The sequence below is a fragment of the Sciurus vulgaris genome, assembly GCF_902686455.1.
Source record: "Sciurus vulgaris genome assembly, chromosome: 9".
In the NCBI taxonomy this organism is placed as follows: Eukaryota; Metazoa; Chordata; class Mammalia; order Rodentia; family Sciuridae; genus Sciurus; species Sciurus vulgaris.
The window spans coordinates 77,160,468-77,176,746 of record NC_136469.1 but is presented as its reverse complement, the minus strand read 5'-3'; the positions used below and the strand labels follow the sequence as shown (position 1 = coordinate 77,176,746).

At 34.0% G+C, this 16,279-nt stretch overlaps 1 protein-coding gene across 5 annotated transcripts in view; it reads right to left on the bottom strand.

The window, feature by feature from the left end:
* HELQ (helicase, POLQ like) overlaps positions 1–16,279 on the bottom strand; it is a 49,175-nt gene that overhangs the window by 17,189 nt on the left and 15,707 nt on the right. For 3 of the 5 annotated variants that reach the window (XM_079153200.1, XM_079153199.1, XM_079153203.1), the window contains 5 exons: positions 15,358–15,597; positions 9,863–10,004; positions 9,272–9,376; positions 3,810–4,032; positions 1,285–1,442 (listed from right to left, as the gene is read on the bottom strand). In XM_079153200.1, coding sequence (XP_079009326.1) covers positions 1,285–1,442; positions 3,810–4,032; positions 9,272–9,376; positions 9,863–10,004; positions 15,358–15,597 — 868 coding nt within the window. The other 2 variants (XM_079153201.1, XM_079153202.1) reach the window with 2 other exon arrangements.

The following is a 16,279-nucleotide window of genomic DNA, read 5'->3' as shown; positions in this document are numbered from 1 at the left end:
AACTCTACTTAAAGACATGGCCACAAGTACTGGTTTCCATGTGATTGTTTAATACCACAGATGGCTGGAGAGAAGAAGATGGAAAGGTTTTGAAAGTAATTGCATTATACATAGCAACACTTTAAAAAAACTTAGAGTAATGATTTTAAAATATGACTTAAAAGTAGAAGTTAATTTCCAAAAATTAAAAGCTATATACTCGCCTGTAAACCCAGCAGCTTGGGAGGCTGAGGCAGGAGGATTGAGTGTTCAAAGTCAGTCTTACTAAGCGAGGTGCTAAGCAACTCACTGAGACCCTATCTCTAAATAAAATGAAAAATAGGGCTGGGATGTGGCTCAGTGGTTGAATGCCCCTGAATTCAATCCCCTATACCACGGGGGAAAAAAAAAAAAGAAGCTATATACTAGCTGGGTGTGGTAGTACACACATATAATCACAGTGATTTGGGAGTCTGAGGGAGGTGGATCATAAATTTGGGGTCAGCCTTAGCAATATAGTGAGGCCCTAAGCAACTGAGTAAGATCCTGTCTCAAAAACAAAAAAAGGGCTGGGGATGTATCTCAAGAGGTAAAGTACTCCTGGGTTAAATCCTATTAACCCTCATCCCCCCAAAAAGTTATATACTGGAGGACTGGAGGTACAACTTAATAGTAGAGCACATTCTTAGTATGCATGAGGTCTTAGGTTCAATCCTTAGTACTAAAATAATAATAATAAAAGCTATATACTGTTTCTGCCTATTGTGTGTTCATACAGGTAGCCTGTTCACAATAAAATCATAATGAAGTATATACTCTGTCATTTGGGTTTGTTATAAGTGGGGCCTGTTCTACCTTGGTACTGGCAACAAAATAAACATTCCTTTGCACATACTAACATCACCGGGTTTGGTGTATCACCGTGCTTGGCTCTGACAGAGCTTTCACATAACTACACTCTCAATCATCAGTGATAGCTTTCACTGTTTTCTTTACACTCTAGGCATTATAAAATGCAGAAGTCGCCAAACTTTAGCAGAACTGTTTTTGGAGGAATTGACAGTGATAATCCTTTTTTCTTGTACCTTTATTTTTTTGATAATGAATATGTTTATACATAACAAAAATGTAATATTTAAATCAAACAAACCAAAAATGTTGTCATATTTTTTTAAAAAACTGGCAGTCAAAAAAGGCCCAATTCTGACTATATCTTAATAGAGTGATAAAAAGTAAATATCACTTGATAAAAAACAAGTATCATTGATAAACTAAGTAGCCTAAATAGAAAATCTGTATTCTCACCTGTCTGAAGTATATCATCCAATCAGGGTCACACTGAGAAACCAGATCATAGGGAGTTGTTAAGTAGATGAGATGCAAAAGACTTTCGAGCACAAGCCCTTCCAGACCTTTCTTCAAGTCTCTGTACAGAATGTCACAATAAGCCAAATCTATAGTTCCTAAAAGAAAGATACAAATACTTCATATTTCATAATTAATCAAGGGGAACAAGCTGATTTTTAAATAAAGACTTATTTAGAAGTTAACCAAATGTAGCACAAAGTCTTCAAAATCTCTTACTATGTAATTTTCACTTATTTTGGAGGCCATTTTTATAGTATACATCAATATTTAATAAGTTCTAATCCAATTACTCTATTTCTGGGAATCTAGCCAAGAGAAACATTTCCATATATACATAACACAAAATACATAAATTGAGATGCCCATGTAGCCTCATTCATATATCAGAAAAATTAGAAATAATGCAAATGTCCACCAAGAAAGAACAGTTAAACTGTTATATCTATACTATGGATGACTGGAGTATTAAAAGAAAAATGTGATAGATTAAGAGGAACAGACCTGTTAAGATGTTCATGATGTTTTATAAATGAGAATAGCAAATTGCAAAAAATCCCACTGATTCCATTAAAAAAATACATATGTATACACACATATATACACAAAAATATGATTGTGTATGACAAGGAGACATTTCATCCTTGAGAGAACATCCAAGATGTCTAATGACACCATGGTGGTATGATCTTACGGGACTACCACTGTACATGTGGTCAGTTGTTGACTCAAGCATTGTTATATGGTGTATGACTATATAAGGTCATAAATTGAACTGTTGATGGTGGTAGCTCTTGAGAGAGTGAAAATGGGACTGGAGTATGGAACTTTCCTTAACATAATTCTGAATTCTTAGGATTTTTTTTTAACAATAGAAATGTATTGGTTTCCATTAAGTAAATAATGATGTAACCATTAAGAAAGAAACTTTATTTAGGCAGAAAATAGTATCTAAGATACTGTATTAAGTAAAAAAGTAAATTCCATAGCAATATAAATGATTTATTTGTTAAAAATAAAAACTTAAAACTATATATGCATGTGTTATAAATTGAAATGAAAAGCACAGAAAAGATCTGGGAAGGACTCCCATAGCACAAGAAATAAAAGCAAGAATCAACAACTGGGATAGATTCAAACTAAATAGCTTTCTCTCTGCAAAGGAAACTATCATCAATGCGAAGAGAGAGCCTATAGAGTGGGAGAAAATCTTTGCCACTCATACTTCAGATAGAGCACTAATCTCCAGAATATATAAAGAACTCAAAAAACTCTACACCAAGAATACAAATAACCCAATCAACAAATGGGCTAAGGATATGAACAGACACTTCACAGAAGAAAATCTACAAGCAATCAACAAACATATGAAAAAATGTTCACCACCTTTAGTAATAAGAGAAATGCAAATCAAAACTACACTAAGGTTCCATCTCACCCCAATTAGAATGGCTATTATCAAGAATACAAGCAACAATAGGTGTTGGAGAGGATGTGGGGAAAAAGGTACACTCATACATTGCTGGTGGGGCTGCAAATTAGTGCAGCCACTCTGGAAAGCAGTGTGGAGATTCCTTAGAAAACTTGGAATGGACCCACCATTTGACCCAGCTATCCCACTCCTCGGTCTATACCTAAAGGACTTAAAATCAGCATACTACAGAGATACAGTCACATCAATGTTCATAGCTGCTCAATTCACAATAGCCAGACTGTGGAACCAACCTAGATGTCCTTCAATTGATGAATGGATAAAGAAACTGTGGTATATATATATATACAAAGGAATATTACTCAGCTATAAAGAATAATAAAATTATGGCATTTGCAGGCAAATGGATGAAATTGGAGAATATCATGCTAAGTGAGATAAGTCAATCTCAAAAATCCAAAAGACGAATGATCTCACTGATAAGTGGATGAAGACACATAATAGGGGGTGGGAGGGGGGCAAGAATGGAGGAAGGAGGGACTGTATAGAGGGAAGAGAGGGGTGGGAGGGGTGGGGGGGAAGGAAAAAATAACAGAATGAATCAAACCTCATTACCCTATGTGAATATATGATTACACGAATGGTATGCTTTTACTCCATGTACAAACCAAAACAAAATGTATCCCATTTGTTTACAATAAAAAGAAAAAGAAAAGAAAAGGTCTGGGAAGATATAAATCAACCTGCTGTTCTTGGTAGGATATTAAGATCTGTGTGGTTAATGGTGAAGGGAGCATAAAAGAGGGATGATCATCTTTTCCCCTATATATACTGGCAGTATTTTAATTACTTATGATTCAAAACATTTTTCAATTTTTGAAAGCTGAAGTAGCTTATCAGCTTACAAAATGAATGTTTATAAATATGAAATCATAAATACAATTTAAAGAAAGATAATAATTTAATTTCTGTTTTTTCTAATACATTGCCTCAGATTAATAATGAGGTATGAGTTTACCCAAATCTCTCTTACCCTTAAAAGAAGCTCGTCCTAATTTTGTAATGTGAAAATTACATTGCGATTCTTCTTCAGACAGATAAACAGTGTCTTTTTGTAAGAGTCCTTTCTCTGTCAGATATCCAAGTGATTCAACAGTTATTTCCCAGAGACTTTTTTCTTTTAATAAAGTCTTTTGCTGTACACCAAAAAATGTACCATTCATAAAGTGATATATATCACCAAGATTTGTTGCAATCTGAAACAATTCAGGACACCATTAGAGCATTTCCCTTAAATTCAAGGCATCATTTTGTACATTAAGCAAGATGATTATTCATTTCTGTAATTCAAAGATTTTTAAATTAAAAATTGGTATAAAATCTACACAGTTGCATATACAATTTTATAAATTCATCTAAAAATTAATAAGAAAAAATAATTAAAGGGAGAAGATATCATGTTCATGCTTTTTTGTGAAAGCACATATTTTTCATTAAAAAACTCTTTAGGCTTTTAAATAATTTTTTCACAGTATCTCCAAAGCTGTGCTGTTTAGTTTCCAACTCATTTTCACTAATTTCCACCAACCTCCTTCCAGAAACCTCTTTGCCCTTTTCAATTGAACTGTGAAAGTATCCTTTAATTCTAAAAATTGTATTAAAAATAAAGAAACATGGAAAACACAACTGAAAGAATTCACTAAAACAGGATGAACTAAAATGGGAAGACTGCCCCAAAGGCTGCCTAAAAAGAAATAGTATTTTTCTACCTCTTTTTGTCTCTCTTGCATTCCCATTGTCTTTTCCATGTCTTTCACTGCCCTTTTCCCCTCCCCTCTTATTATTTACAACTTACAATGGAGACCATGAGTAACATTTAGCCCTCCACTTGGAATTCAGATGCACAATTGACTTTGAATTAGAATAATCTTTTAATAGCCAATTTCAATGAAATCAGCATGTTATACTAAAATATAGTGAATCAATAAGTATATTTCTTTCTCTTACAATTTTGATGACACTTCAACTGGAAAATTTTAGTAGTTATTTTATATTAAGCCAATATAAGGGATAACAAAAAATATAGGGCACATTTTCTATTGCTTCTTTCCTTCCTTCTAATAAAAATTATTCTTAATATCAATTAAACTAAAAATGCACTTTTAAGATATCCAAGAATTGATACTCAATTTGTGGATTATCGAAGTATTTAGTTTCTATATTGTTTCCTATTTGACTGATTACATTTAACCCTGTGGGAGGCCAGGTGGATGGGTGGATGAGGCATTTTACTTGATTCTTCTACTCATTTTCATGTTATCTTTTTATCCTTCCCCAAAAAACGTTTTGACAATAGTGACTTAACCCTACTGGGCTAGCCTCTGCCTCTCCAGAGCTTCTTGAACTTAGATTCTTCACCCATACCTAACTGCAAGTTTAATTTCATTAATTCAGGTATTAACTAAGTGTCATCCAAATGTCCACCACTGTGCAAGGGACTGGGATTCAGTGATGGACGGGGGAAAAAAAAAACCAAAAAAACAAAAAAACATGAACCCTGCTTTCACAGGGCTTACATCCCAGTGGGGCAAGTCATTAGCCAAATAATTGCACTAAGAAGAATAATACAATTACAGCTGGTCATGATGGCATGTGCCTATAATCCTAGCTCCTCAGAAGATTGAGCAGGAAGGAGGATGGCAAGTTCAAGACCAGCCGGGGCAACTTAACAATACATTGTCTCAAAATACAAAGGGTTGTGAGTATAGCTCAGTGGTAGAGTACTTGCCTAACAGATGTGAGGTCCTTGGTTTGATCCCCAGTGCCACAAAAATAAATAAAGAAAAAAGAATAAGCAAGCACAGATACAAGGTCAAAGCAGCCTACACAACCTACTTTTCTTTGTCTCCAATTCTTTAAATATAATAACAAAATATCTGTTGACAATTTTATTGAGATTGCATTGACTATATGGATCAACTGGGGAAAAAGTAAAACTAAATGTTTCAACTCATGAATATGGCATCTCTCTCCATTTAAGTCTTTTTAAATTTTTCTTACCAGTGTTTTATAGTTTTCAGCGTATAGATCTGGCACATATTTGTTAAATTTATCCCAAAGTACTTCATTTCATGTTTTTTGGATAGTATTGTAAATGCAATTTTCTAATTATTTACAGTGAGCATTTAGGAGTATACTTGAGTTTTGTTATGTTGGTCCTGTATCTTGTGACACTGTTAACTACACTCTCAATAGTTTTTTGCACACTCCTTTGGACTTTTTTTGAATTCACTGTCATCAGCAAATCAGATGACTACATCTTCCTTTCTAATCTGCATGGCTGGCTGCCTTTCTATACTGGTCATGACCTTTAATAACATGTTGAACAGCATGGTGAGAGCAAATGCTGTTGCTTTTTTCTAATCTTAGGAGGAAAAATATTTACTTTTTCTCCATTGTGATAAGATTTGTAGATTTTTAAATCAGCACTCTTTATTAGGTTGAAGTTCTCTTTCACTCATATTTACTGAGTTTTTTCATCATGAATGGGTATTGATTCTATCAATATGAAGAATTACATTGACTTTTTAAAAGTTGAAACAATTTTGCATTATTGGAATAAACCTCAATTGATCATGCGACAGTACTCTTATAAAGTATTGCTGGATTGCTACTCTTCTGATAAGGATTTTTATATCTATGTTTACCAGAGATATTGGTCTGTAATCTTCTTCTCTTGTTAACATCTTTGGTTTTGGTATCAATTAATGCTGGTCTTATAAGATGAGATGAGCAGTTCCCTTTTTCTCTACTTCCTGGAAGAATATGTGTACGATTGGCATTATTTATTCCTTAAATGTTTGATAGAATTCACCAGTGAAGTCAGTTAGCTATGGAGTTGTCTTTGTGAGAAAGTTCTTAATTACAAATTCAATTTCTTTAATAGATATAGACAAGAGACTTGAAATTATATATTCATATTTTTAATTCCTTTTCAATTAATTATGGAAATTTATGTCTTTCAAAAAATTTTCCTATTTCATCCAAGTTGTTTAATTCATTTTATAATATTCAAGGATACATTTATTCAAGGATAAATGCTAACGATCCTTTTATTAATGTCTCTAGGATCTTTACTGATGGCCTCCTCTCATTCCTGACATTAATAGTTTATATGCTCTCTATTAGTATTTTATACATTCTTTTCTCTTAACTAACCCAACTGATAACCTTACTGACCTTTTCAAAGAACTAGCTTACTAAGTAGCTTCATTAATTTTTTTTCTATTATCTATTTTGTATTTCATTGACTTCTTGTATCTCTATTATTTACTTCCTTTTACTTACTTTGGATTTAATTTTTTTTTAAACTTTTTAAAGTGAAACTTAGATCACTGACTATGGCTCTTTCTTAGTAAGCATGTGAAGCTATAAAATTTCCCCTGAAGCACTTATTTATTCCCATCTCACTAATTCTGATTTATTGCTTTTCTTTCTCATTATATTGAAAATATTTTCTAATTTCTCTTGTGATTTCTTCTTTGACGATAGATCAAAGAGTGTTTTTAGTTTCCAAATATGTAGTATTTCCCTGATATCTATTTATTATTGATGTATACTCTAATAATTCTATTGTCATTCAATACCACATTCCATGTTTTCAATCCTTTTAAATTTATTGAGACTTACTTTATGGCCTGTAGTACTGCCTATCTTGGTGAATGTTTCATGTGTACTCAGCAAATGTTCCACATATACAGTGTACGCTAGAAAGAGCACAGGACAGCAAGGTAGATATCTGAGTTACAGTCCCATCTTAATCATAACTCACTGAATGACTGAACTGAGCATTAATTCTCTGGGTCTGTTACTGTATCTAATATGTATATGTATTAAGACCAAATGATCTTTATGATCTCTCTCCCTCCCTTATTAATTCCTTGGCAACCTCCTATTTATCATACATGGATTTGCTTCCAAACTAGTCTTGCAGTAGTGCCTACTATTACAGGTGTTCCTCATGTTACAATGAACATCCTAATGAAACCCATCGTAAGTTGAAAATATTGTAAGTTAAAAATGCATTTGATACACCTAACCTATTGAACATCACAGCTTAGCAACATGGTACCCTATGTAGCATTGGTTGTTTACCCTCATGATTACATGGCTGACTAGGAGCTGCAGCTCACTGTCAACTGCCCAGCACTCTGAGAGCTATCTTACCACATAGTGCTAGCCTGGGAAAAGGTCAAAATTTGAACCATTATAAGTCAGTGACCATCGGTCTTATCCTCGTTTTACAGATAAGGTAACTCTGTGTGCTTTAAGAGAGAGTAACTTAGGATAATAAGAGATAGAACTGGAATAGGACTCAGGTATGTGCAATATCAGAGCCCTTACTCTGAATGACCACAAAACTAATTTTCCACAAGTGACCATATCAACTTTCAAAATAGTATTTCAGCATGCTCCTCCATCCTCTCCAGTCTATAGCACATGGTCTTGTGCCAATGTTTTCCACTGGCCTTTCACTCTTCACTGTCCTCAGCCCTCCTGTAGAGCTCGAGTATCTAGTCTATTGACTATTACTCACATAACTTAAGCTTTCTTATCTTTTAGTCTACTCTAAGTACCTGGAATAGCTTTTCTCTTTCCCCTGCTTATCTAATATCTGTTTCTTTTTCATACATAGCACTAATTCCTTTCTTCCTCTGCCTTTCTTTCACTCTTTTAAGTAGCCAGGTAATATTATAATGATTATACCATGCTTCTGCAAGGTAATTAAAATTTTTGTCTTGTGATATCTCTTATTTATCAGTTTTATTTTGCACTTTTACTTACACTGTTCATATTAATGAAGGCAAACTATATGATGGGTTAAGCACACTTACTTTATAGTAAAAGACAAAGTCAAATTCAAACCCTAGCTTTGCTATTTTGTGGATGACTGATGTTAGGGACAAGGATAAAATATAATTAACAAGAATCACCCTAAATGAGAGATTTAACTGAAGAATAATTGTGAGAGAATTAAGTTTTAATCTCAGGAAAAATGATGTTTTAATCTCAGGAAAAATGATGTTTTCCTGCTGTACTTTTCTTCCCTGCCCCACCATCTGATAAAAACTCTACCGATCTCTCCAATGTTAACAATATTCTAGAATGGTCATGAGACCACCTGTACCTAACTCCTACTAAGGACAGAGGGGGTGGATCATCCCACACCAGAACCCATTGTTTTACAGTTCCTTTTATTTCCCATAGTATACACCAAAGTCTCTTACTTTTGATAGATGCCAGTTATATTTCAAATTTTCATTTCTTGTAACTCAAGGATGAAAAATACACATAAATTAAGATTCAGATTTAGCGTGTCACAAACTTCTCCACATTAGATTAAATGTTAACATTTCTTTCATAATTTATAGTGTGCATAACTTTTAACCTCTATTCTCTCAGGTAATAGAATAGATTAAAAAAAATTTAAAATACCTTCAAACCAATCAAAGAGAGAAACAAAGTTTGGATTCCCTTGGTGAATTCCTGAACGAGATGACTATAACAGTTTTCCAGTGGTCTACTTATTAGCTCCAAGACCTATAAAAGTTAAAGTAATATTGTTTTGTGTTAATATTAAACATAAATGATGTTCCATATAAAGATTTTATGCTTTGCATGAATCTTGTAGAGCCAGGGGGGAAAAAACAAAACAACAAAACTCAAAAGAACAAAGAACAAGAATTTAACAGGTGTCTTATAAAATTAAAGAAAGTTAAATAGAGAAAATACTTTTCATGGGCTGGGGAGATACTCAGTCGGTAGAGTGCTTGCCTGGCAAGCACAAGGCCCTGGGTTCAATCCCCAGCACCGCAAAAAAAAAAAAAAAAAAAAAAAAAAAATACTAGAGAAAATACTTTTCCATTGTCTGAAATATAAAAATATTCAAACTAATTTTTAATCATATAAGAGAAGGATACATCATTTAAAGGAACATTAATAATTAATTTTTAAAAGATGATCACATCTAAGGGTTAGACCAAAGACCAAGAAAAAAAAAAATTAACCAACCAGATGGAATATTACCTGCTGCTTGTCTTTTTCTTGCAAAATAAGGATACTCTCTCCAGTAGAATCTATTCCAGCACGGCCAGCTCTGCCAATCATCTGTTTATATTGATTCCTCTTTAAAAATTCCTTAGCAACATAGGGAGCTCTTAAAATAACTCTATGGAATTGATAAAATTAATTAAAACTGAAACTGAATCTATAGCAATAGCATCTATTTTTAAACTCAATTTCATTATATCTATGTAATATTAAATTTAATGATAAAAATTATATTCATTAAGTATTCAAAAACATTATTCAATTTTCAAAAAAATTTAATGACATATTAACAAAATAATACATAATTACTATTTACCAAAAATCTAGGATGTTTATGTTTAGGTTCTTTATGCATATTTTCAGTAATTCTTTAAAAAATTTTTTAGAATTTTTATTGCACATTGTAATTAAATATAATATTAATTAGACATAATAAGTGATATTTACTGCTACATATTTGTATAGGCACGTACACAACAGAATAATAAAATTTGGTCAATTACTTTCCCTCTCCCTTGCCTCTTCCCTCCCCTGATGCCCTACTCTCATCCACCCTCCACGTTTCTTTTTCTTTTTCCTCTCCAGCTTCTACATGAGAGAAAACATGACTTTCCAAGTTTGGCTTATTTTGCTTAACATAATTCTTTCAAGGTCCATCCATTTTCCTGCAATTGATATAATTCCATTCTTCTTTGTGGCTGAATAAAACTGCATTTTGTATATGCATTTTCTTTATCCATTCATCCACTGACACACATAGGTTGGTTCCATGATTTGGCTATTGTGAATTGTGCTGCTATAAACATGTGTATGCATGTATCACTATAGTATGCTGACTTAAATTATTATTATTATTTTTTGGTACCGGGGATTGAACTCAGGGGCACTCAACTACTAAATCACATCTCCAGTCCTATTTTGTATTTTATTTAGAGACAGGGTCTCACTGAATTGCTTAGTGCCTCACTGTTGCTGAAGCTAGCTCTGAACTGGAGATCCTCCTACCTCAGCCTCCTAAGCCACTAGAATTACACTCGTATGCCACTGCACCTGGCCTGACTTTAATTCTTTAGATCAATACTGAGGAGTGGTACACAGCTGGGTCATATGGTGGTTCTATTCCCACTCCTTTGAGGAACCTCCTTTCTAATTTCCATACTGGTTGTACTGATATTTACAATCCCACCAACAATGTAAAAGTATTCCCTTTCCCCTATATATTCTTTGGCATTATTATTTATATTCTTGATGGCTGCCATTCTAACTGGAGTGAGATAAAATTTCAGTGTAGTTTTTATTTTTAGTTCCTGTAATGTTATCAGCTATTAAAAAAAAAAAAACTTAATAATACCCCTTTTCATTTTTCTACAAAGGAATTAGCCAAAGCTCAGTTAAGTGGCTAACTCTAAACCACAAAATTAGTAATTGCCAGAACCATTATTTGAACTCCAGTCTGCATAGTTTCAAGGCCTATGATCAATCTATAAGAGTAGTCTCCAAAGGTTTGTGTGTGTATGTGTGGTAATGGGGATCAAACCTGGGGCCTTGCACATATTAGCAAGTGCTCTACCACTGAGTTATATCCCCAACCCTTTTTATTTTGAGACAGAGTCTTGATAAGTTGCCCAGGCTGGCCTCAAACTTTTGATCCTCTTGCCTCAGCCTCCCAAGTCACTAGGATTACAGGCATGTGCCATTACACCCAGCTCCAGAGTTTTTGTTTGTTTTTACCTCCAAAGTTTCTTTGATTTTATATTCCATAAATGAAAAATCTGACATGCACCACCAATATATGCATATATATGAATTTCCTTTATTTTGAACTATTTGAAATTGCAGATAACAACTTGTGTGTGTGTGTGTGTGTGTGTTGTTTTTGTTTTTTTTGGTAGTACTGGGATTGAACCCAGAGGGTCTCTACCATTGATTCACCCTCCCAGCCCACTTCATTTGATTTTGAGACAGGGTCTTGTTAAGCCACCATGGTTGGTCTCTAACTTGCCTCCCAAGTTGCTGCAATTGCAGGCATATGCCACCACTCCGGACTACCAACTATTTTTGACACACAAAAATAACAATCTGAGTTATGCTCAGGTACAGAGAAGTTGGTAGTCAGTTTTCCTGTTCCAAAGCAAGAGAAATACCTATGTCATTTACCTATACTAACCAACCTACTCATTTATTCATAAATCTCAACAGACTAATAAGATTACCAAACATTGAAGAAAATTAACAACACAGAAGAAAAGCAAGGACATATAGATTAAATGACTAAGATAAAATAGGAGAGTAGAGAATTTTTAAAATTTCTAATTAGTATCCATAGAAAATTCCAGAGGGAATTATATAAACAATCAGAGTAGACTGGTATAAGTAAGTGCCATAATAGAGAATTCTTGGAAATTAAAAATTCATCAAAAAATTCTACTGAGGCGTTGAATAATGAATAAACAGAGCTAAAGAATACAACTAAAAATTGATTTTTTGTTGTTGCGGTGGTGGTGGTACTGAAGAATGAACCCAGGGGTGCTTTATCACTGACCTACATTCCTAGCCCTTTTTATTTTCTATTTTGAGACAAAGTCTAAGTTGCTTAGGTTCTTGCTAACTTGCTGGGACTGGCTGGAAATGTGTGATCCTCCTGCCTCATCCTCCTGTCACTGGAATTACAGGTGTGCATCACCACACCCAGCAAAATACTGATTTTTTATGTGGAAAGTAAAGTTGAAGAACCCGAATAGCTCAGATAGGCTGAAAATGTGTAATTAAAGAAAATTGGAAGCCATAACTCTGTCTAATTGAAGTTACCAAAGCAGAAAACAGAAATAATGGGAGGAAGAAACAGAGAAACAACTCTCCAAAGTTAGTCTATTGTTGAACAAAGGCATAAAACCCCAGATTGAAAACCACCCAAATGCCAAGCCCTGTGAATGAACAGCAGGTGAGTTGGAACTATTGAGAATCAGATTTCCTGGATGCAAATCTTGACTCTGAAATTCATTCATTGGGTGTGAAGTTGGGTAAATTTTTCTGTGTCCCAGTTTTCCCCTCTGAAAAATATGGGTAACAGCTGGATGTGGTGGTACACACCTGTTATCCCAGTGACTTGGGAGGCTGAGGTAAGAAGAGCTATAAATTTGAAGCCAGCCTTGACAATTTAGTGAAACCAGTGTTCAAATTTTTAAAAAATTTAAAAATTTTTAAAAAGATAGGGTGGGGGTGAGGGTATAGGTGGCTAGGGATGTAGCTCAGTGGTACAGCATCCCTGGGCTCAATCCTCAGTACCACAAAAAAAAAAAAAAAAAAAAAAGATATATATATAGGTAATGAGCTTTTTTACAGAGAAGCTGTGAAGACTGAATAACTATGGGCAGTTACTATATGGGGAGGGAGACTTGTAAGAACCTACAGTTATTATTACACACCATGATGAAAATTTAAGGTTAAAAAGTCTAAAAGCTTCTAGAGAGGAGAAAGGTGCAAATCCATTAGAAACAAAAATGAGCAGCACCAGTTCCTAGAAGACATGGAACAATATCTATAATACCCAAAGGGGCAAAAAAATTGAACATAGACTTCTTTTCCAGTGGAAATTATTTAAGTGTGAGGCCCAAGCAGACAACTGACAACTTCAGCTATGCAAAGACTCAAAAATTTTAACTCTCAATGCAGTATTTTAAAAATAATTACTCAAGGATGACAAAATTAAAAAATGAATCACAGAAGGAAGATGTGGGGACACAAGAGGTAGTGGTAAGCAAAAAACAAGTAAAACAAGTATAATCTAAAGGTTGGTTTAAATGATTATTGTTCATAAGACAAAAACATAGGTAAGATACATAGAGTAAAATAGAATATACAAATGCTAAGAATCTCGTTATGCTCAGAAGAGGATAGTTATTGATTCTAAAGTGATTAAAATATTTGATTACAATTGTTTGATTACTATTGTTAAAACTGTAAGAGTAACCACTAGAATAATGGAAATAGGATGTATTGCTTCCATTTTTTTTTTCTTCAATTTTCTGAAAAACTAAAAAAAAAAAAAAAAAAAAAAAATGGTGTCAGGGTTTGAAAAAAAAAAAATGAACAAAGATAATTAGCAAAAGATGGGTCCTGACATTCAAAGCAAAATCATTAAAGGAGTAAAACAAGGTCCTATTATACTGATAAAAGGTATAATTCAGTAATAATATGTTTGAAGTACACCTTGATATACCTGGATAGTTTTGAAATATTAAAAGCAAAAACTTCTAAAAATGCAAAAAGGAGACAATGACAGTTACATAAGCAGGAGATGAACATACTTCTCTGAAATTAATAGACATAGGAATCAAAACTAGTACGACGAGAAAGGAGCTGATAACAAACAATTATGATCTGATTGGGACATATAAACATGTATTCCCAACAGAAAATACATACATATTTTAATGCTGATGGAAACTCAATCATTTAGCTGCGTGCAGTGGCTCATGCCTATAATCCCAGTGGCTCAGGAGGCTGAGGCAGGAGGATCTCAAGTTCAAAGCCAGCCTCAGCAACTTAGCAAGGCCCTAAGCAACTCAGTGAGAACCTATCTCAAAATAAAATACATAAAAGGGCTGGGGATGTGGCTCAGTGGTTAAGTGCCCTTGGGTTTCAATCCCTGGTATTTAAAAAAAAAAAAAATCATTTATTAAAAAAAAATATAAAACCATAGTTATAAATTACAGAGTAGAAACCAATTATACAAGCCTAAGGAAATGAATTATACAAGCCTACAGCTTTGGTAGTAACTGAAAAGGTAATCAAGGATCTGCTCTTAAAAGACATTTGAGTAGGATGCAGTGGAGCACACCTGTAATCCCAGTGTCTCAGGAGGCTGAAGCAGGAGGATCATGAGTTCAAAGCCAGCCTCAGCAACTTAGCGAGGACCTGTGCAACTCAGTGAGACTCTGTTTCTAAATAAAATATAAAAAGGGACTGCAGATGTGGCTCAGTGGTTAAGCACTCCTGGGTGTTCAGTCCCTAGTACCAAAAACATAAAATAAATAAAAAATAATAATATAAAGACAGTAGACTCAAATGGCTTTATGGATCATTTCCCCAAGGTTTTGAGGAAATCTCTATGTTAAACTCAATCAGATCATTTAAGCCATCTGATCAGAACAATTGTTTCTGAATATTACCTTACTTTGGCAGATCATTTAAAAAAAAGAAAAAAGGAAAAAACTTGCCAATTGTCTATATAATAGCCCTCACAGCAAAACCAGATAGGGAAAACATAAAAGCAGAAAAGAATTTTAATACCAGGAAATCTACTAATGCTATTTTTCATTAAAATGTTGAAAAAAACCCAATTGATTCAGCAAATGCTAAAAAAAATTTGATAAATTCTTACCACTATCGCAAGAATAAAACAATACCAAAACTCTTCTCAAGTCAGGAAATAAAAAGTTCTGAGCCTGTCCAACACTTGCTTATCTTACCTTCTTGCTGGTAGGTTGACCCCTGCTGCTAGAGTGGATGTGCAGGTCAAAAGGCAGAGAGTGCCTGTGGAATAGGCCTCCTCCAGGAGCCTCCTTTCATCGCTTGTTAAACCACTGTGGTGGTAGGCAACTCCGAATGGGATGGTGCGCTTTAAGACAGGACACAGGTTGCCACTGCTGATGTTCCTCAAGTTCTTAATCACCTCGCATTTTTCTTTCTCCCTGTGTTTCAGATATTCCCTAAAATAAAGATCCATTAGAAATATGAGCTCTTGGGCTAGGGATATAGTTCGGTGGTAAAACAGTTGCCTTACTTCAATGGTAATTTAACTTCCTTAGTTTTTTATAATTAAAATCATCATTATAAAGGCACACTATCAGTTACCCAAATGAGTAACTCATTAATCTTATTCCAAACATTTATATTCTTGTACTATTTGATAAAATCAATTCTATATTAGACCAATCTCTACAGTAGAACTGGGGGGTAAGTGGGAAGGGTGATTAGATTATAGTTCAGGTTAATAGTCTATGACTAGTGATAAACCACTGGCTAAGGGGCCAAAAAGAAGTCTGAAAAAAAAAATGATAAAACCACTTGAGACAAACGTGTAGAAAAAAACTGAACAACTTGTAAAGTAATTTTATACTTATCTCTATGGGTAAAACAGTCAATGTTAAAAAAAAAATCATAAAATTACAAACCAAGACTTAATTTCTTAATTACTTAGGAAATTAAATTCAAATGTCCAAACTACCTAAGTATGAAGATGACTAAGAAAACAAAGGCAGTGGTATGCAATTAAAGAGAAGGTTAAGCTGAAGATACAATTCATCCCATGATTGTAATGATTAGTTCTTTCATTATCTAAGTCAGTAATTCTTGACCTTGACTGTATGTTGGACATGCCTGGGTCCCACT